Source organism: Vanacampus margaritifer, chromosome 1 (genome assembly GCF_051991255.1).
Source record: "Vanacampus margaritifer isolate UIUO_Vmar chromosome 1, RoL_Vmar_1.0, whole genome shotgun sequence".
NCBI lineage: Eukaryota > Metazoa > Chordata > Actinopteri > Syngnathiformes > Syngnathidae > Vanacampus > Vanacampus margaritifer.
The window spans coordinates 17,769,915-17,793,863 of record NC_135432.1 but is presented as its reverse complement, the minus strand read 5'-3'; the positions used below and the strand labels follow the sequence as shown (position 1 = coordinate 17,793,863).

General features: G+C 38.6%; 1 protein-coding gene across 13 annotated transcripts in view; it reads right to left on the bottom strand.

Moving 5' to 3' along the window:
- Positions 1-23,949, bottom strand: part of kcnq2a (potassium voltage-gated channel, KQT-like subfamily, member 2a) — a 36,686-nt gene that overhangs the window by 5,020 nt on the left and 7,717 nt on the right. The window contains exons 2-16 of one of the 13 annotated variants that reach the window (XM_077579011.1): positions 21,191-21,281; positions 20,969-21,095; positions 20,701-20,876; positions 19,543-19,668; positions 19,308-19,418; positions 17,586-17,681; positions 17,396-17,490; positions 16,290-16,349; positions 14,484-14,513; positions 13,854-13,907; positions 11,243-11,448; positions 6,290-6,307; positions 5,514-5,619; positions 3,105-3,236; positions 1,067-1,135 (exon numbers count right to left, since the gene is read on the bottom strand). In XM_077579011.1, coding sequence (XP_077435137.1) covers positions 1,067-1,135; positions 3,105-3,236; positions 5,514-5,619; positions 6,290-6,307; positions 11,243-11,448; positions 13,854-13,907; positions 14,484-14,513; positions 16,290-16,349; positions 17,396-17,490; positions 17,586-17,681; positions 19,308-19,418; positions 19,543-19,668; positions 20,701-20,876; positions 20,969-21,095; positions 21,191-21,281 — 1,497 coding nt within the window. Of the gene's footprint in view, positions 1-1,066; positions 1,136-3,104; positions 3,237-5,513; positions 5,620-6,289; positions 6,308-11,242; positions 11,739-13,853; positions 13,908-14,483; positions 14,514-16,289; positions 16,350-17,395; positions 17,491-17,585; positions 17,682-19,307; positions 19,419-19,542; positions 19,669-20,700; positions 20,877-20,968; positions 21,096-21,190; positions 21,282-23,949 lie in introns of those variants that run through there. The other 12 variants (XM_077579013.1, XM_077579012.1, XM_077579015.1 and 9 more) reach the window with 12 other exon arrangements.

The following is a 23,949-nucleotide window of genomic DNA, read 5'->3' as shown; positions in this document are numbered from 1 at the left end:
AAAAGACTAATTTGAATATTTCATATGACATATTTAGAGGCTTGAATAAGTCCATAAGTCATAACAATAGAATTTTTTCTGCATGCCCAGTTTTCACACAATGGCAGTTTTCCGAATAGCACAAAACTCTTGTAATTTTGCCAAAATCAGGCATTTCCTTTGAAGTGAGATAACTATTTCATATGACATAGTTAGAGGCTCAAACAAGTCCATAAGTCATAACAATAGAATTTTTTTATGCATGCATTTTGTATTCATTTATTAGCCTTTGGCGCCCCCTAGTGGATTTTTGTGTTAACACTCTCAATACACAAATTCCTCTATTTTCATGTTTATGACTCGTCAAAGAAGCGATTGCATCAGTAATCACGGAAAATGCATTATAATACATCAGGTTTATAGCATGTCAAAAACTGTGATTTATAATGGGAGTCAATGAGCCAAAATCGGGCATTATTGCAACAATTTCATGTGAATCTCTCCCTCCTGTTTGGTAATAATTATAAATTACAGCATGGCGCCAATTTGAACTTCTACATTTTTAAACAATCCTGGTAAAATGTCAGGTCCCTAGTGTATTTTTTTCAAATGCTTTTTCTTTGATGAAAAACAGAAAAACATAAAAAAGCCAGAAAATGGACAAATAAAGCCCAGGGGTTAATCTATACAAATTACTTGTACGGTATCGTACAAGTAAATGTGAGAACATGCTCTTGCATATTTATTTGTGGTATCATGCGCCATTAACATTTCATCCTGATGGTGGGGGACTTTTTCCATCTGTCTCTCCAGTTTGACACCAAGCAAAGAACCCCCATCTGAGAGAAGCCACATTCACATGACTCAAAATTGCTTTGATTTTTGATTATATTTCCTCTTAAGTGTTTCTATGTGTCTGCATGCATCTTTATCTGAAAAAAGAAAAACTAAACATACAAATGGACAAATGGCTTGAACTCAAAAGAGGGTCTTTCTGTCAAAACTATTACGATAAGTTAGCATCTAATGTAGCTGCTTCAACATTGAGTAAAATGATTTTGTGGCTTTAGAAGTCTAATGACCTAACCTAGGACCTTCAGTTGACTTCTTATGGCGAGGTGTTGACGGGGGAGGGGCCCCAACAATCATATCTATCCTGGCAAGGCACACAGAGATGATATGAGCGCAATCCAGAAGTGAAGCGGCGGGAAATACTCGCTTCCAATATATTCCGTACACAAAAGACATACAAAAAAAAAACTGTTCAATGAGCCATTTATATTGCATCATCAAAGAGATGTCAAAGACACCTACTGTAGCTATTTTCAACATTTTAGATGATAAAGTATAATAATTAGAGATGGGCACTGAGTACTGTACTAATACCAGGTATTGACCTTTTGCACGTGACGTCACAGCCCTCATGGGAACGATCCTTTTTTTTGCAAGATTAGTAGATAAATGTTGTAATTAGTAGATAAATGTTCATACATTTTACTAATAAACGTACACTCTAAGAAAGATTATAACAGATGTGTCGAATTTCGTGTTTCAAATCACATTAACGAGCCAGATAGTTACCGTCCACCCCAACTGCACCAACACACAGCTTAGTTTTAAAACGCACCTTCTTCAAAACTATTAAGTGCATTTGACTGTTTAATAATGGGGGATTTCGTCTTTGTGCTTGGAGTTTTTCACTCTGGAGTCGGAGTTATATTTATAAAATTAGCGCATAGCTTGCCACTATGATAGTCATTTATTCTATGCTAGTAAACATGGTAACATAACATCATCACAGCATTTCAATAAAGAACGGACTGTGTAAAAATAAGTCAGTTAGTATGATAAACAAGTTTTACCTTTGCGTTACAAGGTATATTGTCCCCCGGGTGTGAGCGTAGTTTTTGAATCAGACGGTCCGGTGTAAGGAAAAGAGACGGCATTGACTACATAACGATATAGGTCGTGCGCTGTGAATTCCGGCAAAGTCGGCGATTTGATTAACTTGGTTAAAAACAGCATGCAACAGAAGGTAAGGGGCTGTTTTCAAACTAGCAATCTCCAACTTAAGTAATTATCGTGCTCTATGGGTCCCGACTAAATGTGCAACTTCGACTGACAGGCGACCTTCGGTTAAAGTAATATATTCCATGGTTCTACGGGCAATAATAACTTTTAATTTGTAAAATAACAGTCGCTAAATCACTAAGTCGCTCCGGGTCACGTCCACTTCCATTCAACAATCATTTCCTTCCGCCGTCCGTCATAGGGCAGTCACGTGATCATGTGACGTCGGTGCAAATGGTCAATAGTAGTGGGCCCAATACCTGGCCTTATTTTGATACCCGGCCTAATTTCAAGGTATCAGTACTATTGTTGCCGTTTTACAAACAGGAACTAGAAATTAGAAATAAGAAGAATTTTTTTAAATACCATTAATTTCATGACATTTTAAGAAAAAAATGCTATATTGGGACATATATACACTACATATAGTATACAGTACAGCTCTTTCTTTGAACCTGTCATTGTTTTTTGGGGAAAATTGTATGTATCAAAAGTATTAGTGGTATCAGTAAGAGTTCAGTACTCATACTGGCAGGGAAAAAAAAGTGGTATCAAACCTTAAAAAAAAAAAAAATAATAATAATAGAAGACTCACTTGTGGACCGACCAATAGCATTGATTTATGAAAACGTTTTAAATTGACCAAATTTGGACAGAAGAGGTGTCTGCCCGACAGTGACAGTATGTGTTTTCCTGTGGGAATATACTGAATGTACTGTTCATGGAAGACCTCGCGTAGACAGAAACATCTTTGACATGTTGCAATCTCAGATTCTAATTAGTGAATTGCACTTTTGACAATGTCACTAAAGAACTGAATACAACACATGATCAATGAAACAGGCAAAATGGCTTGTGGGCACATGTGTGTATACAGCAAACATGGCCTGTATCCAAAACACCATCATCAACATCATTTTACAAAGATTTTCACTACAGCAAAACATACATTCATAAACCGAGTGATGCTTGTGTGCATTCTTCATGGAGACATTCAGCCTCCGTAATGTGAGGATTATTAGGTTTGCCCGGTCGTAAAGTGAACGTGTGCTTGCCTGGACTGTAGGTTCTTGATGCGGGTCAGCATGTCCAAGTGACCTGTCGAGTACTGCTCGATCACGTCCATGACATCATATGGTCGGAGGCTCTCCTTGAATCTTCTCTTAGATGCCAGGAATGTCATGACACTGAAAGAAGACACATACTGTATTTCATCATTTAACGTACAGTATTGGAATTTGGATCGGTGAGGCAATTCCTTTATTTTTGCTGTAAAGAAAAAGTATGTTTACTTTTTTATATTAAAGGATAAATATGAGCAGCTTTTATTTCCAAAGGTTGCCATTTGTCAGGAAGTGCGTCTGACATAAAAACTGTGCCAAACAGTAACGTGCGATGAGGTTCATGAAACTGGAGTTGGATATAAAAATATTAACCCAAAATAGATTAGTAGATTAGCCTATACTGTATTTCTAATTTGACCTTGATTGAAGCATACGTTTCAATAAAGGTCAAAACTGAATTTTTGGAAAAACGGCATTTGTTTTTAAAGCTTTATGTTGTGTAAAGTTGTTAACAACAAATGCAATCAATTTAGTATTTAAAATAAGATCAAGTTCATTGTTATTAGGTTTTTCATGTGTTGTTTTGCTGATTTCTCTTTAAAATAAAATAAAATGATGTGCTCTTACCTTTATATTCAAAGTCCTGATTACAAAATCTCGGTCAAAATCGGTAAGGACTTCAACGAGTTGAAGCCAAACACAGTTACAATACAAGTGAATGGAAGAGATCACCAGGGATTCTCGGTTCAAGATGGCGGCTAATGCTGCATTCAAGGATAGTCGGAAGTCGGATTTATCCGAGTTGGTTTTTCCCAGTTCCGACCTGAAAGAGTTTGAGGCTAAAGTAAACAACCAAAATGGAGGATAGTGATAAATTGTTTTTTATTTTAGTCCTCAAAACTCAATTTGACCTCCAGCAAACTTGCCTTCTCGCAATTTTGCTTCATTTATTGTTTTGATCTTATTTCATAAGCATTTCATACAGTTTAGCAGATCACCGTATAATTTCATGCAGGGAGATAGCGACATAATGTCACGTACGTTGTGTTACGTGAAGTTATGTCGAATATTTATGAATGAAGAAAGCAATCTAGTTTTATACTCAAGTGAATTGTTTACCATTCACAGCCTGTGTTTCCAAAGGGGTCGCCATTGTAGAGTGACGTCACATTGTAGCCCGTCAGTGAAGTCGGGGTCCCAATTTTTTTTTCAGACTTTGCAAGTGGAATTTCCGAGTTTAAGGGGGCGTTCCCGTACACACTTCCTGGTTTAAACTCGGAAAAGTTCGACTTCTGACTATCCTCGAATGCAGCATAAGTCTGCACGTCCTCAACACAGAATGCTGCGTTTGAGGAAGGTGGGAAGTTGGATTTATTCCGTACTTGGATTGTCCAAGTTCTGACCTCAAAGTGTTCAAGGCTGCTTCTGATAAATTGTTTCTTGTTTCCAAATCACGCTGTGTTATGTGAACCTATGTCAAATAACTAAATCAAAGTAACAGTAAATCAAGTATCTGTTTATAATCTTGTAGATAATGTTTTGTCTCCATGGGGTTCGCCATTGTCAAGTGACATCAGATTGAAGCCCGTCAGTGAAGTCGGGGTCCTCCTCCCGTGCACACTTCTTGGTATGAAGCCGGAAAAATCAGACTTCCCACTTTCCTCGAACGCAGCATAACAATTGGACTCTTGCGGCTGAAGGCAAAGGGCAGCCATCTTACGTTGCCACTGTTACTGACAACGTCTGTTTGCGTTCACTAAAAACTGTTTTCAGTACGTGTTTTACGCCAGGATTCCGAATCAAACTGTTTGCAGCAACCATTCAGAGTATATTATCTTGAATCGAGATTTATAGAGGTTTACATTTCAAAGCATTTTTTTCCTTTTTTTTTTCTTTTTTTTTTTTCTCGGGGAGAGCATTTTTTTTCCCATTGCTTTTATTTCATTGTTGATGGTTCTGACAACATGATAAGGACAAATCTATGAGTAGCACTCATCGATATACCTTATGAGAGAAAATTTGGAATGAAATTCACCGTCATTCATTTTCACCGTACAGATGTGAAAATAGAAAAATCAAATCTATTCAAGTTAGGCGCACTTAGCGAGTGGCAACACAAGATGGCTGCCGGTGGCTGCACTTCTTGCTACGAGTAGGCGGCATTGTGAGTCCGTCATATCAACGTCCGTGATCCAACCAACGACCCACCAACGCATTAAAAGTGAAAACATTTGGAAGTCAGACATAAAGATATAATGTAAAAAAATATATAAAAAAATAAAATCAAGGCAATGCCAAAACTTTGTTTTACCCAGATGACAACAAAATGATAAAAATGACCCTTGACATTTTCACGTGTAAAGCTAACATAGCAGAGGAGACTTTAATGTGAGCTCTTACCATATTGCTCGTATTGCAACCCTTAACCCTGGCGGCAATTCTTGAGCGAGAAACTCGCAGTGACAACTCTTGTCGTCACCAATGTCCTCTCCTGGAAAGCTCGCCTCTACGAAGCAAAGAAAAGGACACATTTAACTCAGATGATTTTGGCCCGCCCACTACCTGTGTCAAGAGAAGAAGCAAAGCAAAGCTGTTGCTTTTGTCTTTGACAGAGAAAAGTAAGATAATGTGATCAATAGCACGTTTGTGAGCAACATTTGTTGGCTTTGTAAAAAAGAATCAAATCAGTGCAGAATCAAAGGATAGTTCGGAATGCTGTGAAGCTTTGTTGAAACCTTTGACAAGTACTCCGAAAATAAGCTGAGTCATTTTTAAATTCAGTTGAGCCAGGTGTTATTTTGATGGATTTGAGTCAAGCAAAGGTCTCTAGACTTGACCGCTGTTGACAGATGCTAGTAAGGAAAGTGAGGACTCTTCATGCAAAATGGCGACTCGGGCAATTTGGAGGCATTTTCCCTTTCATTTTGACACCACTTGACTTGAACCCACTGTTACCTTACTAAACTGCTCCCACTAGCAATAGCAATTTGTTAAACCGGCAAATTTGTTGTGTAGCTGCAGATCCCAAAGTCAACCCAGGGCTAAAAAGACAAAGGGGTTCATGTCAAGTGAAAAAAAGCTCAGCAGATTTCAGCATGCATGTTTTTCCAATAGATGAAGCTTGTCTTGACGACTATCCCCCGTATAAGCCAACCATAAATATCCCAATTTCTTACTTATTAAACCTTCAATTGCTGCAAGGAGAGAAGAAGGAAAGACATGGAAAACAATTCATTATGGATTTTAGTAGGAATAATTGACAAATGTGACAAACTGTTTTAAGTAGCTCTTGGATAGTTACTAAACAAATAATTGGAAATGTCTGACAAACAATTGCTGCATGAATGAGATGACAGTAAGTAGTAAGAATTTTATATTTCACCAAACTAATGTAGATTAACTCATTCACTGCCATTGACGACTATAGGCGTCCAAAATTCATTTGAACTATTTCTATTAGTTTAACATATATTTTCCACTTTTGTCAACAAGAGTATGAAAACCTAGAATTTTTTTATTGTATATTTAGATCAGATATTACATTTGTGATTAATCGTGAGTCTATTGAAGTCATGCGATTAATGACAATTAAAAAATGTAATTGCCTGACGCACTTTTTAAAAAAAAGAAGTAAAGATAAAAAATTAGCGGTGTCAGGCGATTAAAATTTTTAATCGTAATCAATTGCATGACTTCACTAGTTAACTCACGATTAATCACAAATTTTATATTTGTTTTAAATGTACAATATTTTTTTCTAGGTTTTCATACTCTTGTTAACAAAAGTGGGGAGGAAAAAATGTAACTAATAGAAATAGTTCAAACGAATTTTTGACGTCTATAGCCGTCGATGGCAGTAAATGAGTTAAAAATATATAATTCGTTGAAAAAGGAATCTGAAATAAAATCTGTTTGATTAAACCTACAGTACACTTATATGTTGTTACCAGTATATATTATATTATATATTTATATACACACAGTATTTATTCTTTTTAGGGTATGAGTCTTACCATGTGGCCCCACAGATTTCCAATTTGATTTATGTCTGAGCTCCGGCTGGGTCATTCTTTGCAGTGTTCATTTTGACAAGACATTTTAATTTAGTTTTAGTTATAGTCTTTTGACTAAAATTAATTCAAGTTTAGTCATAATTTAGTCATCTGATTGTATTTTAATTTTGATCCAATTTTAGTCGACGAAAAAAAGAGCAATTTTAGTCAACTAAATTGAGTTAAGTCGATATTTTCCTTCAGAATGCATTTCAACTTTTATACAGAAAATTATAACACACCTATTTGTAATTGTGGTTTAACACGCAAGACACATTTAATACAACGGTGTCTTTATTAATTGTTTCAATGAAACGTGAAACTGAGAATAATTTAACTTAGTTTTCACCTAAATTTAAAAAAAAGTGCAAAATTGGTTTACAGTAATCTTACAGCTGTACAATGAATCTAAACATGTTTAAACATTAAATTAAGTGCAGTAAACACTGAACAGTTTCTGAGGTTGTTGTTTTTTTCTCCCACCCGCTGTTCATTCCTTTTGATTGGATTGTGTGAATTTTCATCACTGTTGTTTTCATTTTTCTTTTAGCCATTGATGAAATTTTAGTTATCGTTATCATCTCAATGAATGGCTTCTATTTTGGTTTTCGTTTAATTTTTGTCTAAAATGTATTTTTCATGACGAAAATATGCCAAACATTTTTCATCAATGAAATTGGCACTGATTCTTTGGTTGAACCGTTCTGGTGATTATGTATACTGTAGTGTTCGATTACTTTGAAGAGACATCAGGAGTATGAGGGAGAAAGATCTATTTGATATTTTTGCCACTGAATGGCATGTGAATGCTATTGGGCCAGCCACTAATAAATATTGTGGACAAATGACTGACTGCACTGCAACGCCTGCATGACAAAGCACCTGCTGAACAAAAGATGCTTGATTCCAAACACTGTATTGTAATTCCATTAACACCCCCTGATTACTTATTGACATACCAGAAGTGCCTTCAAGCAGTCCCCTTCTTTTTTTCCTGAGAATGTCTTCTGTGACATCATTACTGGGTGCGGCCTGTGACTGGTTCATTTATTTTGATAGTCGACCACACTTGTCCTATTCAAAATGATTCAGACCCCCATAGATATTATTTGGGCTGCTTTTTATACATCACTTTTAACTACACCATATGGTGTCCAAAGCCGTTTACAATGCCTCACACATTCACACACCAGTGCTCGGCTGCTGCCATGTCCACTGGGAGCAAATCAGGGTCCAGTGTCTTGCTCAAGGACACTTCGACATGATCACCATGGGTGAGGATCAAACACACTATATTAATTTGTTCCGTGACCATGCTCGTAACTCGAAATGCATGTATTACTAACTCAGGACCCCACAATAGCGGTTTTATTTATTAATTAATTTATTTTTTAATCACATGACCCAAAGTATTCTGACCCTTTGATAATTTTTACACTTTTAGCTCTGAGACAAGATTGTGACAACTTGGCAAGTCTACAAAAAAAAACAACAACAACAGATAAAACGAGATAATGGAAATAGAATTGCACATGTCACAAGTACAGACCAACAAAATTATTTTTTACAGGTTCAAGGTCTCCAAAGGAGGCACGAACGGGAGGGCGGCTCCTTGATTTCTTAGATGAGAAAGGGAGGAACAAGGTGGAAAAAGAGGAAAAAAGGCAATACTCTTTTTAAAAATATATAAATATATTTTGCCGTTAAAAATTACAAAAGGAAGGAAAAAAAGTACAGATTAACCCTGGAGAACCCAAGAACCCTTTTCTTCTTTGGAAAATTATGAATTATACATTAAATGACTGCTGTAAGTTCACTGAACACCAAAATATATGTTTTTTCAATTTTAACCCTTTTTTTTTTTTAACTAGCTCAGAATTGCTAATTTATCAAAATATATATATAAAACATACTCCTCGGCATTCTGCAACATGATATGAAATAGATTAACAAAAAAAACACAATTTTACCATCTGATGGTTTGCTGAGAAGATGGTTTTGTTTGGATTGATTTCCAGCTCAACAAAACAGCATGTTGCCAGCCATCTTGTCGCCACCACTCTGGCTCATGTAAGTGCAATATTCATCCACTAGATGGCCCCATGGAGGGGTCAGAAGTGGCACTCTGGACTTTTGAAGTTAAATTTGTAAAAAAAAAAAAAAAAAGGTCTTTGTTATTTGAGTAGCAGAATTTATAGGGGCCAAATTTGACCCCGTGGGTTCTCCAGGGTTTGAACAAAAGTTTCTCATATCAAATATTTCCCATCTCAAATGCAAAAAAAAAGGCAATTCTTAAACTATGTTCCTATGCTGGAGCACAGTTGTGATCTGGAAGAAAAAACACCTCAGCACATAGTAACATCAAATAAAAGGGACGTAACAGCCCAGACACATTGCCGAGTAGCTGCGGCTTTTTCAAGGCCAACGCATTAACAGCGCACCTGGACTCTCACTTTTGGGGGAAAGCCAATGAAAAGGCGGTGATTAAATAGACTGGCATTTGGGTTGTATGATCATGAGTGTTTATGCATAAATATGTGTCCTCTGTCCCAGCTGGCGTGCTACAGAATATTGTCTGGCTGCCATGGAGATGGACGGCTTGGGCTGGTTTCATGAGGAACACTAAGTGCAGGAGAATGAAGAGGGCGAGCGAGATGAGGGAGCCTCCAGCATCCGGCAGCTTCAACATCCAGGAGAAGAGTCCAAAATAACACTCGTTTTGGGAACAGGTCGACAATAATTTCAGTCAGCCTTGAATCTTTTCCTCTGACTTTCGATGGGGCATCAATTGGTTGAATTGGAGCTCAATTCTTCAAGGTGACACACCAACTTCTCCACGTTGGTATCATTTCCAATAAAGCTGTTTTCGTCTTCTAAATTTTGCGATAAAACATGTTGGGAATCTGCCAGCTCCAAAAAGCAGGATATGTGTTATCAGAGTTTCTGTGATGCACGTCATTGATGGACAGAATTGACAAGGTACACCGTCTTCCAATTGTTCCAGGAATCCAAGGTGTACCCAGCAGCATATGTTCCATCTGGACAAGCAGGTTCCTCCATTCCTACTCTTCTCGTTGAGAAAATTGTGCTAATTGTGTCGAGAGACCAACTGACCGAAATCCATTGTTTGATTTTCAGAAGAAAAATGCAGCGGGAGGTTGAGACGGTGACAAAAGTCAGCAGGCGGCGCGATAAGGGCGGGAGAGGAAAAGAGCAGAAAGTGTTTGCCTTTGTTGAGAGCCAAGCAGAAGATTGTGGATGAAATTAAAAATGGCACAAAAAGATAATCTCCTGAATTCTACCTCTTTGACGGAACCTCCTCAGTTGACCTCCTTGACAGTCGGTTGGGTGAAAATCGACTTCTGCGCAGCCGATAAAGAATCAGTAACCGGGAAAACATGCAAGTAAATATGTGTTCATGGGTTTGGATGATGCTCACCCTTGACCAAAAACTGCACTATTGGAGCAATGGCATCAGAGTTCGTTTGAACCAAATCAAACGTGACAGAAAAGAAAAAGAAAATATTATTTCCACTCATAACTTCCCCAACACTGTATTAATTATCCTTCTGGTTGACTTTTTTGTCCCAAATTCCTTTTATCCTAAAATTTTTGAGGTTTTCACCATTTCTAAAGGCCAATAAGTTATTATTGTATAGCCTTATTTGTCAATCAGATGTGCCATATAAGAACCCAAGACAATCAAAAATTCAAGCGGTCCAACTTTTTTTTTTTCCTGGAGAGCTCAGTATTGTTCATTTGATAATTTTACGGATTTGACATGTCATCATCATTTCTCTTTTTTTTTTTTGGGGGGTGAGTATGTGTATGTGTATGTGCGTGTGAGTGTGTGTGTATTCATTAGTTCACCTAAAACCTATTAAAAAATCCCAAACCGTTCACCTAAACCGAACACTTCCATTCAGAGTCGTGAGGCCATCAGGAGACCCGAGGAAGGACCAAAGAAAAGAAAGGAAAGTGAAATCCAGCACCGACCAGACACCACCCACCGACCAAGCGGTCCAACTTAAGTATCTGTCCTTTCTGAATGAATCTTATGAATATGAGATACTTTACCCTCCGAGTTTTGGCGTGAGGCGCTGCCTCGGACTCTGAAAGAATGCTTGGGCCCTCGGTTCTTCTCCGTAAAACTCCAGCTCTTAGTGACCTTGCTGGGGCTCGCCTCGGGGCCATCTTCTGGCCCAGGAGACTGGTCTTTCCCTTTGGCCAGTGGAGCCTTGGAGGGACTGGGGAACACCTTGTCCTTCAGGCTCGTCTTCCGACTAGGAGGACCAATGAAAGGGTTAGCCTTTGTGAGAAAAAAAAATGGCAAGGCATCTTTGTGTTATGTAACAATTTGTGAAGTAAGCAATATACAGCACGTCTCTTTATCTTCTTGCTTCTTTAAATGTAAAATGCATCGCGCTGGTGTGAGGCTTACCTCAAGAGAACCTACAGCAGTGGAAGCCACGTCCATATGGGAACATAGCGGAGCATTCGGCAGGTCAGGCAAGCAGCAGGAAGCTACAAGCAAGCATGCATGGGAAGCACAGTGACATCTCAAAAGGATGAGCTGTGGTGTCTCGATGTGCAGAAGGACGACATCAATCATGCAATAAAGAAAGAAATGATCATAATTAAGGTCTCTTGTGAAAAGAAGCTAAAAGAAACAATCAGAAGATCAGAAGGCAAAAAGGCAGCAAAGCAAATAAAAAGTTTTCATTACAAAAACAAACATGAAATACATTAGCTTTGAGAGGGCCGTGAGCAAAACGTGTTTTGTAGGTTTATTCGAAAATAACGCAGAAATGCTTGCAAAATAAAACAATCCCTTTGACATCTCTAATTCTTTTTGGGTCAATATTGAAATAGGAGTAGCTTTTTACTACATGCTAAACTTTCTCAGCTTTACAGATACCACATTTTCTGTGCCGGCTGTGTTATGGAACTGTCAATTATTCCTTCTACCTAAGAAGAGGAGGAATATTTTATATATTGCTACAACAATTATTTACAAAGACATCATGCAGCCTAACTATTTAACAAAATACATTATATACTATAATTATAAAGTAGATACACTACATACAAGAGCTGTGCACAAATCGGTCGCGATTTCGCATTCCAGTCAGATCGGGTCGTAGCATGTCATATCGTTTGTCAGAGAGAAATGTTGCCGCTCATGTCTCACATATGTATGACATGTCTATGTGAGGAGTGCATATGCGTGAAAGCTATAGCTACATGCTATGTACGGCAGACACCCAGAAGCAATTGTGTGTGTATGGGAGTATTTGGCCAGCTAATGAGCATTCAATTCAACTGTTAAGCAGTCGGTCAATAAATGCCAGCTAGGCAGTGTATCAGCTCGCTGTTGTCTTCTCGCACCCTACTAACAACAAATGAAAGGGAGTTTGCAAACTCTGATTTAAAACAGGAGAAAACTACGCAGGATCCAGGAGATTTAAGTAAGTTATTTTAAACTAATAAGGTAAACTTTTCTGTGAGTTGCAGTGTTAACACGTCAGTGTAAGCTACACTCCAACACGTTTCAATGAAATAAGTGAGTAAGGATGTGTAAATGTAGGATGCAGATAAAGCACTATATAAATGCACCCTATTTGACCTTTTGATAAAATTATATTTTTCATTTGTTGGACTTTTTCTCCAGAAAAGTGCAAGATGCAAATTCATTCGCTGACGTTAACATGAATGATGAATGGAATTTTGGGACGAGAGTCCAAGCTCTAGTAAATAGACATTTGTTTCTAATGAAAAGGTTGTGTTGAGATAATGCTAAAGATTAGGGGTGGGAATCTTTGAATGTCTCACGATTCAATTCGATTCCGGTTTTTGGGTGTGCGATTCGATTCAGAATCGATTTTCGACTGAGAACGATTTTTGATTCAAAATGATTTGATTGACAATGATTTTTGCTTCAATTTAAAGATGTTCAAGGAATCGTAATGACTTGAATTTGAATTTACTCCAGTCTGACTCGCTAATGCTAATCAGTGCTCTACTCACCGCACTTTTATCACTCAAAAGAACGGCTCCACTCTGCAAAAGAAACTACTTTTATTGAAATAACTTGATCGTGACTTTTTCCTTCTACTCTCTAATGTGGCTACAACTTAATAGTGTATCAGACTGCGTGGAACCACACTGCCCCTAAGTGGCCAAATTGGGTACAACATGAACAGCCATCCCAATAAAGGCACACACAAACAAAGGGAAGACATTATAAAATTATTTAACAAAATCGATTTTGGGACATTTAAAATCGATTCTGAAGAATGAGAATGAGAATGAGAATAGATTTTTTTGGGCACACCCCTACTAAAGATGCTCAAATCTTCCCTTTGTGACTGAAAGAACAGGGGAAGACACCAGGGAAACAGTCATAATATCTCAAACTAAACAAAAAAAATATATATATATCGATCAAATGTATTTTATCTACAATTGAATAACGTCCTAGCATTTTCCCCCCACCACAACACCATTTGCTGGATCTAGTCGTGCAAAATAGCAACTGCCCTAAAACCGAACCAGCGTTTTTCACATGACCCAAACTCATCATATCTACCCAAAAAAAGAAGAAGAAGTGTTGAAGGAAGGACTCGAACTCAGGTGCAGGTGACACAGACTTGCAGTGCAGTAGGTAATATGTGTACAATAACTATACCTAAAAGTTCTCGGACAGCAACCACAAAGTCTGTCTTTGTGTGCATTCTCAATACTGGAGCAGTAGAGGAGACAAAAACAAAGCAGTGGATACAGAGCCAAAAACGTTTAGCGTTATGCGCTAAACTGTGTTTGCAATGACACTTTATTGTAATTATAATATCTCTGCGAGCATCAGCACACCCAATTCCGTTTTACAACATTTTTGATTTCACTTAAATGCGTGCAGTCACAATAAAGTGTTGATGCTATGTCAACAAGCATGTTTCATTTGTCAAAATACAGTGGGGGGGAGGGGGCAAACCAAGCAAAGCATTGAAAAGTGTTTAAAAAAACACTTTTTCCTGTGGTGATGTTGAATGATTCACCGTCCAAAATCAGCTCAGTGATGGAATGATGAAGGAAGCTGTGAGCACTCATCCCTCAGCATCACATATGCAAATGCAGCACGGCTATTCTTGAAGGAGGCATTCGTAATGTACAGCCACACCCATGGCTGCCAAACAGACACGCACGCACACACACACACACACACACTCACTCCGAGAAGAGTGGCTCAGCAGCAGCTAAAAGCAGAGTTGAAGAGAAGCCAACGAGAGGAAGAGACAACTGAATCAATCTTATTACAGACCTGGGAGAGGTTTCCGTTTGGGACTCCTTCCTGTGAGCAGAATGGGCAAATTTCTCAAAAAGTAATAAGATAGTGATGAAAACTGTAAAAGTTGGCTAGGACCAGTAGACAAGTTAATGATAATGATAAGCAGCCATTAAAATCAGGTTGTCTGAGGGGAAAAAAAGGCAACTTCTGGATGTCGATATGCATTCCAATTCATACAGTAAATGAATGAAAGCACAATTCAAGTGTACAGCAGACAATTCAATGTCAACCAGTAAGTGTAATGTTTAGATGTTTTTTTTTACATTAAAAGCTATGTTTTAAATATCACGCAAAACATTTACCAAGTTTAATTTAACAATGGAACTACAGACACACATGTACAATAACAGGGGTAAAAAAATTGAAATGATGACTAATGACAAAAGATGAACCACAGCATGAAAACTTTATAAGATAATTCCATGATTGTGTCATTTGGTACACACAGATCAGGTTAAAATGTTAATTTTGTTATTTGTGCAATTAATAAAGGGTGCAATTATGTATTTTTTGTTTTGGAATATGAATAAATATTGAGATCCGGGTGTCACGTGACTAGTATCAAAGCCTATTACTTGCAATGGGTGTACTTGCGTTTATCCGTCAACTTTCGTCCAAGAGAATTCATACTCACTTTAATGAAAAGGACATGATACACATGCGCGAGGTGGACATGTTGGATGATATTACCATTGCCGATGAAGTGTCGGGGTGCTTTTTTTCCCCCAATTCAGCGACGCTGCTACGTGGGATTGCTGCCTCACTTACACTGGTGAGTGCTTGCTAATGTGATCATACAAAGTATTTACAATCCGGATTGATTTCCCAACCCAAATGCCATCTAAGTTAGCAGTTTCACGCAAGTCTTGCAGTGTTATTTAGGTATGCTAGCAATTTAGCATTTGCTAATTCGACCAGCATCGCCGTCATTTACGCCGTAAAAAGTCTTCTTTATGGTGTTGGTCATTTATTAAATTCAACTGTGTAATATCTATTAAACTGTAGAAACACAAATGAAAGAAACTGATTATTTCCCCCACATTTTGCGTGTGGTAACTTGCCTGAAGCTAGCCTCCTACGGTAGGAAGCTAGCTTCAGGCAAGTTAGCATCTGCTGATTCGACCAGCATCGCCGTCATTTACGGCGTAAAATGTCTTCTTTATGGTGTTGGTCGTTTATTAAATTCAACTGTGTAATATCTATTAAACTGTAACAGCACAAACAAACTAAACTGATTATTTCCCCCAGATTTTGCGTGTGGTAACTTGCCTGAAGCTAGCCTCCTACGGTAGGAAGCTAGCTTCAGGCAAGTTAGCATCAGCTGATTCAGCCACCATGTACAAAGTGCCCGATCACGTCTTTCATCTAATAACTATACAATCAAGCTACATCTGCTCGACTACCTGATTCAGTAATTGACTCACCACCTCAAATCCTCCGTCTTCTTGTTCACCCTTTTTATGGCTACTGCGATCCATTGGCTACATACACATTGGTTCCTCTTTTGGTAGCCTGGGGCATGCTTGATCCTTTTTTTTTTTTTTTTGCTTCTTCTCGTTGTGGCAGCTGGTCCACAACAGCTGTTTAGCATTGTTAAAGTGTGGCATTTGCCATTTACGCAAAGTGACGGATGCATTTTCTATACTGCCAACAAGGCCGCGCTAATGGCCATTTTGAGATTCATGACGTATTTTGACATGATTGATTCACTACTTCAGTGTTGCTCATCATGATTGCCAACGAACATCATTCTCTACATTAGGAGTGTGGTGAACGTACCTGAAAGACCTTCCTTTTAGATTCCTCAGCAGGTCCAACTGATTCAGAGGTGGAATTAATCTGAGAGGGGGGAAAGACACTTTTAACATTCAGCTATTCTGTAAAAAACATGTTCACTTCCTTGCTGACCAAAGGTTGATTTTTGCCTGCGGGTGCTAATTTCATTCAGTCTGGCAGCTGACTTTAACGCCGCTCATCACCTTTTCACCTTCATTTACAATTTGGATGAAATAGAGGAGTTCTAAGCAGAACAGACAAGCTGCAATATCGTGCTCCTGAATTAAAACAGTCACTAAAGCAGCTTCTGTGCTGACAGTGAGTGCAACGTTATTATTAACAGCAAAGTTTGGATATTAGTATATTCATGAAAATAAATAAAATATACTCTAAAATTATATTAAATGTTTTATATTTCCTCTAATGAATTGAAGGGAAAGCAAATTACTTATTCAATTACTTATTTTTACACGGCGTGTCAGAAAAGATATATTTTAAATCCAAACCACAAACAAAGTTTTCCTTTCAAAGCTCTATCAGGCATCTCAATGCAGCCCAAGTTTTAAAAATGATTCCATTTGATCATTCACTTGACCTTGAAAAAAAAGGTGGGTGGGTGCGGGGGCATATAACATGTTGCCAGATTAAGAAAATAGGAAGGTAGCTCCAGCGCGGCGATTTTCTTCTCACTGCCAGATGCTCAAAAGTATTTAGATTTTTCGGTTTGTAGTTTACGACATCAGACCTGAAACTTTTCTCATAGTTCGCAAATGTGTCAAAACATGTTAGTATGCACAAACGTAACAGTAATCCATCCCCCTGACTTGTGAAACAACGGGTCGCTCTAAAGTGTGCTTTTTTTTTTTTTTAATCTGTCCTCTGTTACTCACCTATTTGCTATTTTTATATTCAATGTGATAAGTGCTATTGAACGTGGGTTGATGAGATCATAATCAAAAAATGAATTCCTATTTGCTTCCAACACAACAACTGTAAAGAATAAAATCTGCAGTGATGTCAACCTTTGTTTTTACATTCAATATCAAAAAGGACAACGCACAGTTAAGTCCATACTTTGCGAGAGAACATTTGACTGAATGATAGCCTACCTGTACATTGGGGTGGCAACAGTCTGCTCATAAAAATCCCAAGTTGATATCAGATCCGTGCGGGAAAGGTTGGTTGCATAAAACCTCCACGCAGCCTGCAAGAGGAAGATGTGGCACGAAATGATAGTGGCGATCGTGTGTGACAATGACAAACGAGCCAAGTTCAAGATTGCTACGTTCAAACGAGTACCTGGATGAGGCTTGCTGCGGGATTGCGTCTCTTTTCAAAATGTTTCTGCCTGTGCTGCTCTTGGACTTTGAGGGCAAAACCAGAACCCAGGATGCCCTGCACGAGATCACAGTGGATTTTTTTTATTTTTATTATTTTCTTTTCCAAATGCAGTGGTAATTAAGCAAATGTTTTACTATTGCTGTGTTTTAAAGAACACAAGTATTTGATGGAGGTTTGGAGAAGAATAGCATGACAAAAAGAAGACCTAATTGTACACTGGAAGTAAGTTGCGACTGTGAATGTGAGAATGAATTGTTGTTTGTGTATATGTGCCCTGTGATGGCCGGTGAGGCGACCGCTCGCCCAAAGGCAGCTGGTATCGGTTCGAGTTCACCCGTGCTGAGGATAAGCGGAATAGAAAATGGATGGGTTGTTTACGGTACTTTTTGAACGTACCCTTAACGCTGACCAAATCCCTAAACCAGCAAAACTAGTGAAAGTGTAGATTTTGTTTCACGGGCACAACTTCCTGTCAACTGAGTGCTGACATTGCATTACAGTGTGTGTTTTTTCTCCCCACAAAGGGTACATTGAACCCGTATAACTGCTGACTCTGACATCTTGGAATCGGAGGTAAAAAGCTGAGCGTGTAATAACGAGTAACAAATACATCCGCAGTCGGCATTATAACACCACAGGGGAGGTTTGTGAATGTGAAGGGGACAAAGAACTTTTTTTCTTTTGTGGGTTCACGAGAGCTTGAATTTGAAATGCCAACAATGGTATGACTTATTTCAGCTTTGATTTAAGAGGTTTTGCAGTATGTTGAACTTGAAATAAAACCCATTCATAACATCAACATAAGTCAAAAACGCTGCGAAGAACATGAACACGTCGCCCACACGACGCAAACAGCAACCGGAAACAGCGCTGATGTGTGAAACCTGGAAGTCGGAAGTCCCGCCTCCTCCATGGCTTATACCCCATTGCCTGGAGACTTTGTGTTCCAAATAATCTATTTCAACATCTCAAGAGTTAAAAGTCTCTTTGAAATGATGTCCTGTTTAAAAAAAAAAAGAAAGAAAGAAAGAAGCAACACAATAATTGACAGATTAATCTATTATTAAACTAATCATTCGTTGTAGCCTTAATTGTATGCTCTTAATGCGTACAATTTAATTCCATGCCAGAGCAAAATAAAGCCAACATACAGCTAAATATGAGACACAAAAGTTGGTTCTAGGTCAGTAGAATTCTTTAATAATAATAATAATAATAATAATAATAATAATAATAATAATAATAATAATAATAATAGCTGGATTTCTTTTTTACTTTGCACTAACCCTAAAGCCCCCACTGCATTCAGCAAAATCCTCAGAGCCACAAAAATGTATAGACTATCGTGATATGGTGCCTTTGAAATTATGCTGAGCACAAAAGACATCATTTGAGGCTCATAGCCTTGTACGATTGTCAAAAATTAAAAGAGTCCAAGTCCACTGATTGGAAACGTGGTTCACAGAGCTACTTTTCAATCGCGATCATTTATACATTCAAAAACGCAAATGTTTCTGATGGGCAACGCTTCTGCCAAACACTCTGTTGCTGAATGGATACAAATTGTACATTCTTGGAGAGTGAGCGAACCAAATATTACCTCATGAAGCATCACCATAACAGCTCAGTTTCTGTTATATAACAAATGACTTGACAAAGCACATACATTATGCTTCTTACCGCAGGAAGTGCAAAGAAGGCCACACCGATCATACTGAAGGTGGCTGCCAGCAAGCGGCCATTCCAAGTCTTGGGAACCTTATCTCCATAGCCAATGGTGGTAAGAGTAATCTGGGGGAAGATTAAAAAACAAAATGTAATGCTTCAATGAAATGTGGTGTAAGATGCTAAAGTGAATGAACAAAAACATTTGATGTGATCATCACTATGACTGAAAAGTAAGGATAACTCCTACCAGTCCCCACCAAAGGGCATCAGCATAGGTCTCAAACTCTTTGTTGGACTCCTTCTCCACCGAGTAGACCAGGAATGAAGCCAAGATGAGACACAAGAATCCGATGTACCACGCTGTGATGAGCTCCTACACAACCAATGCAAGAGGCACTAATCAACATTAATAGAGTCCCCGTGCTGAGATAAAACGGGTAGGAACACTGGACACGACAGTGTTAATGTCTTTGACTGTTTACCCATCAGACCTCGCTCCTTCTCACCACCTCACATTATTACAAACTGTCTTCTGTGGGTTGCCGCTGCCTTTTAATGCCCGCTAATAGTTCAATTTTAAGATGCATTAACCACAAAAAGCCACATGACTGCATGTTAGGCGTGTCCGTGCTGATTGAAGGATACCTACGGTATCATTTGGTACAATAATAACAATCCATCCATTTTCTATCATGCTTATCCTGTTCAGGCTCACGGGGAGCCGGAGACAATCTCAGATGACTCTGGGGAAAATGGCAGACTACACCCAGGACTGGTCACCAGTTAATCACATGTAGAGACAAACAACCGTTCACACTCACATTAAAACCCTGGAGAACCCAAGGGTCAAATTTGGCCCCTATAAATTCTGCTACTCAAATAACAAAGACCTTTTTTTTTTTTTTTTTTTTTTTTACAAATTTAACTTCAAAAGTCCAGAGTGCCACTTCTGACCCCTGCATGGGGCCATCTAGCGGATGAATATTGCACTTACATGAGCCAGAGTGGTGGTGACAAGATGGCTGGCAACATGCTGTTTTATTGAGCTGGAAATCAATCCAAACAAAACCATCTTCTCAGCAAACCATCAGATGGTAAAATTGTGTTTTTTTTGTTAATCTATTTCATATCATGTTGCAGAATGCCTAGGAGTATGTTTTATATATATATTTTGATGAATTAGCAACTCTGAGCTAGTTAAAAAAAAAGGGTTAAAATTGAAAAAACATATATTTTGGTGTTCAGTGAACTTATAGCAGTCATTTAATGTATAATTCATAATTTTCCAAAGAAGAAAAGGGTTCTTGGGTTCTCCAGGGTTAATACGCCACTGAATTGCCAGCACCCAAGTCAGGCAAATGATTCCATTTTGAAATTGTACAATACATCCTGCATGTCTGCCCACCTTGCTGTGGGCATACACGACCGATCCGAGCAGCTTCCAAGTCCCGCCACGGCGGTCCATACGCAGCATGCGAAGGATCTGTAAGAACCTCAGACTCCTGATGGCCGACGTGGCGAAAACATTGCCTTGAGATCCAGCCGCCAGCACAGACACCGAGGCGACCAGCACCATCATGTCTGACGAGAGCGGCGGGCCACATTGAACAATCTTGTCCCAAAACATCCTGACTGAGATTCTGTGTGAACATTTGATGGGACATGTTTCTCACCTATAACACAGAAAGGCTTCCTGGCAAATTTGAGCCTCCCTCTCCATCCTCTGTATCGACAGCAGCAGCCAGCCGCCCATATCCTTATAATGTACTCCACACCGAACACCACGATGGTCACGATTTCCTGTTGGAGGAGAAACAAACGGGCGGCGTTAACGCTTTTGGATTGAAGGCGGATGCAATCAAGTTGTGCGTTAACTGCTGGAATGAAATACCCACCAGGATGTACAAGGCACTCTCTGAACTATTTTTGAATTCTCTAATGGTGGCAAAAACGGAGAGAATGAGACAGGAAAAGACCAGGAGGAAGCTAGGAAAAGACAGGAAAGAACACAAGAAGAGAAGACCATGAGCATGTGATCGTTACCCCAGAGGGAAGAAATACTATTTGTTTACAAAGGCATGACACGATTGACGTGACATCAAAGAAAAAATGACAAAGTGAAAATGGACCACCCGAGATTATTCATTATTAGTTCACTTCCGATCCAACACTTGGGTTTGGTTCCGTAGGTCATTCTAACACCAAGACTGGTTCCTCAAATTTCAATGAACCCAACTGGAAAATGAATCAGTCATCTCTGCGTGGTGCTCCCGTTTACAGAGACAAATGATAGCAGAAGTGAATTCATATGAAAGGAAGGAAGATTTTGGATGAAAAAGTTTGGTTGAAGAAAAGATAAAAAAGGTTAAAGTTATCCATAAAATCTTATCAATGGAATGAATGTCAGAAAGGTACATTATGGACTTTGAGCCACTAAAGTAATTGAAGAATCCTTTCCGCAACCGCCCCAAAATGACTTGCAGCTACCATTTCATTGGCTGCGAGATAACTGGATTATAAGAGCACGAGAAACGGCATCCTTAAGGACCTCCTATAGAAAAGATCTCCTGGAAAGAATCCAATGCTTAGCTAATGGAGAATGCCTGGACCCAATTTGAAACTGGGACCAATGCAGAAGATGAAAAACAATCTGGCACAACCCGCATTAATTACAGTTAAGAATGATGACACCACAACAACTCCGGATTATGTGTCACCAGTACACTATGGGAAATAATTGCCCGATCTTAAAACAAATAAACTCATTCGCCAACACATTTGTTTTTGTTTGTTTGTTTTAATTTGTGAATGTCATATGAATTCCATCTCAAAGTCCGTATCAGACTCAGGTAGCAGATTTCCTCAAAATTGTGTCCACCAAGTAGTTTGATTCTTCTGTTTTTAGGAAAGCTGTTAAGGATGCTATACAAAACTTGTACCATACCACTATTTGTCACCAGACCACAATGGCACAGTAATGAAATAGCAGATGCAGGCCCACTACTCTCTATTGATTGGTCGTTGGTGAATCATGACCTCCGTACTACAGGACGAGGAGAAAATGTGTAACTGGTTTGACATCACAGTGTCAGGTAGCTAACGCAGTGACTCACCCCAATCGGAAACAACAGAGATCAGAATTCCCAACCAGTAGTACCAAGTGCGTAGTACAGATTGGTGGAAATTGAAATTAGGTCAACCATATGAAGGACAAAGCTTATTCATTGAAGTTTGCTTTTGAACATGGACTGAGGTCTTTTCTTATGGTGACATTCAAAAGCTGAGTGAATGAGAAAAACAGTCAAATTTACTTGATTGTGCTTAATCTGTGGGGTGCAGCACATTTCTGCGTGCACGACAAAGTACATTTGAGCCACACACTTTAGTCAGGTTTCAGTGAGGTCATCCTCCGTAATGAGTGTTTTTAGCATCTCATACATCATTGATGGCCGCTGTCGTCAAAGCTTGCCGGGTCAAAGATTGTACATTGTGGGAAAGAAGCTTTTCTTCTGAGGTTGTTTTTTTTTTGGTTTCTTTTTTAAAAATTATTTTTCTTGTACTGGAATTTGTTGGAATGAGTGTAAAAATGTCTTCACATTCTCCATAACTCATCACATGTGACCGATATGTGTACGGTATTTGTTCTGGCAGCATTTGCACAATTGACACAAATGAACACCTCTCACTCTAGGCTGAAAAGCTTTACTGCCTTACGACCATTAAGTTAATTTCGTTATCCATCAGGCCACCTATTACCGAGATTTCTATCTGTGGGAATGTCAATAAACAGGAAACATATACAGCAACTTCCTGAAGCATTCAAACAATTCACTTTTACTTCCTCTTCATCCATCCTCATAAAAAGCCTCCAAATCAACTTGTATATGTGTCATTAAAGTAATATGACAAATATGTCAATGACCCAGTGGTTGGTTTAGTAGTTTTCTGGTAATAATAATGATTGATTAATAGCAACAGACCTTGGCTTCATACCACGTTGGTCCAGATGACAGCAGTAGTCTGAATTCATCAACACTTGCAAAAAATGAATTAAAGCCACTTGGAGCTTGTGAGGTCCCACCACAAATTGCTTCAGTTTAAAAAACAAAACAAAAACAAAAACACGGATGATGACCTGACGTCACCTCAATATGTGTGGTGAGTAGCATTAGAGTTACACGGTCGGCTAAAAACTAATGGTAATGCTGACAGAATTCCCACTCTTTTTTTCTTTTTTTACATCCTTTTTACTTTATGTACATTTTACAGGAGAACTTAAGGCAGATTTCCAGGTTTTGATCATTGATAATACTGAATCTAGTGTCCACACTTTTTCCTCCTAGGGCCTCATTAAGAAAAATCAAAGCATGCAATGGTCACTAAATATTTAACAAATGAACTCCTTTTTTTCCATACAGTTGCTTTGAAAAAATCGTACGTCACAGCTTTCTGTTGAAGGTGATCAATAGTTGAGTATTTTCAGGATTCGGGGATGGAATGTGAGTGTGAACCTGTATGTCACTACAATAGATCCGTCCATTGCGCTGAGCAACAGCATCGCTCCACATTTAGAAACAAAATAAGAGCAATCTTTAGTAAGTGCCATTTTATGAATCAGTTACTTGAAGATCTTTAACGTGGTATATTCGCAAAT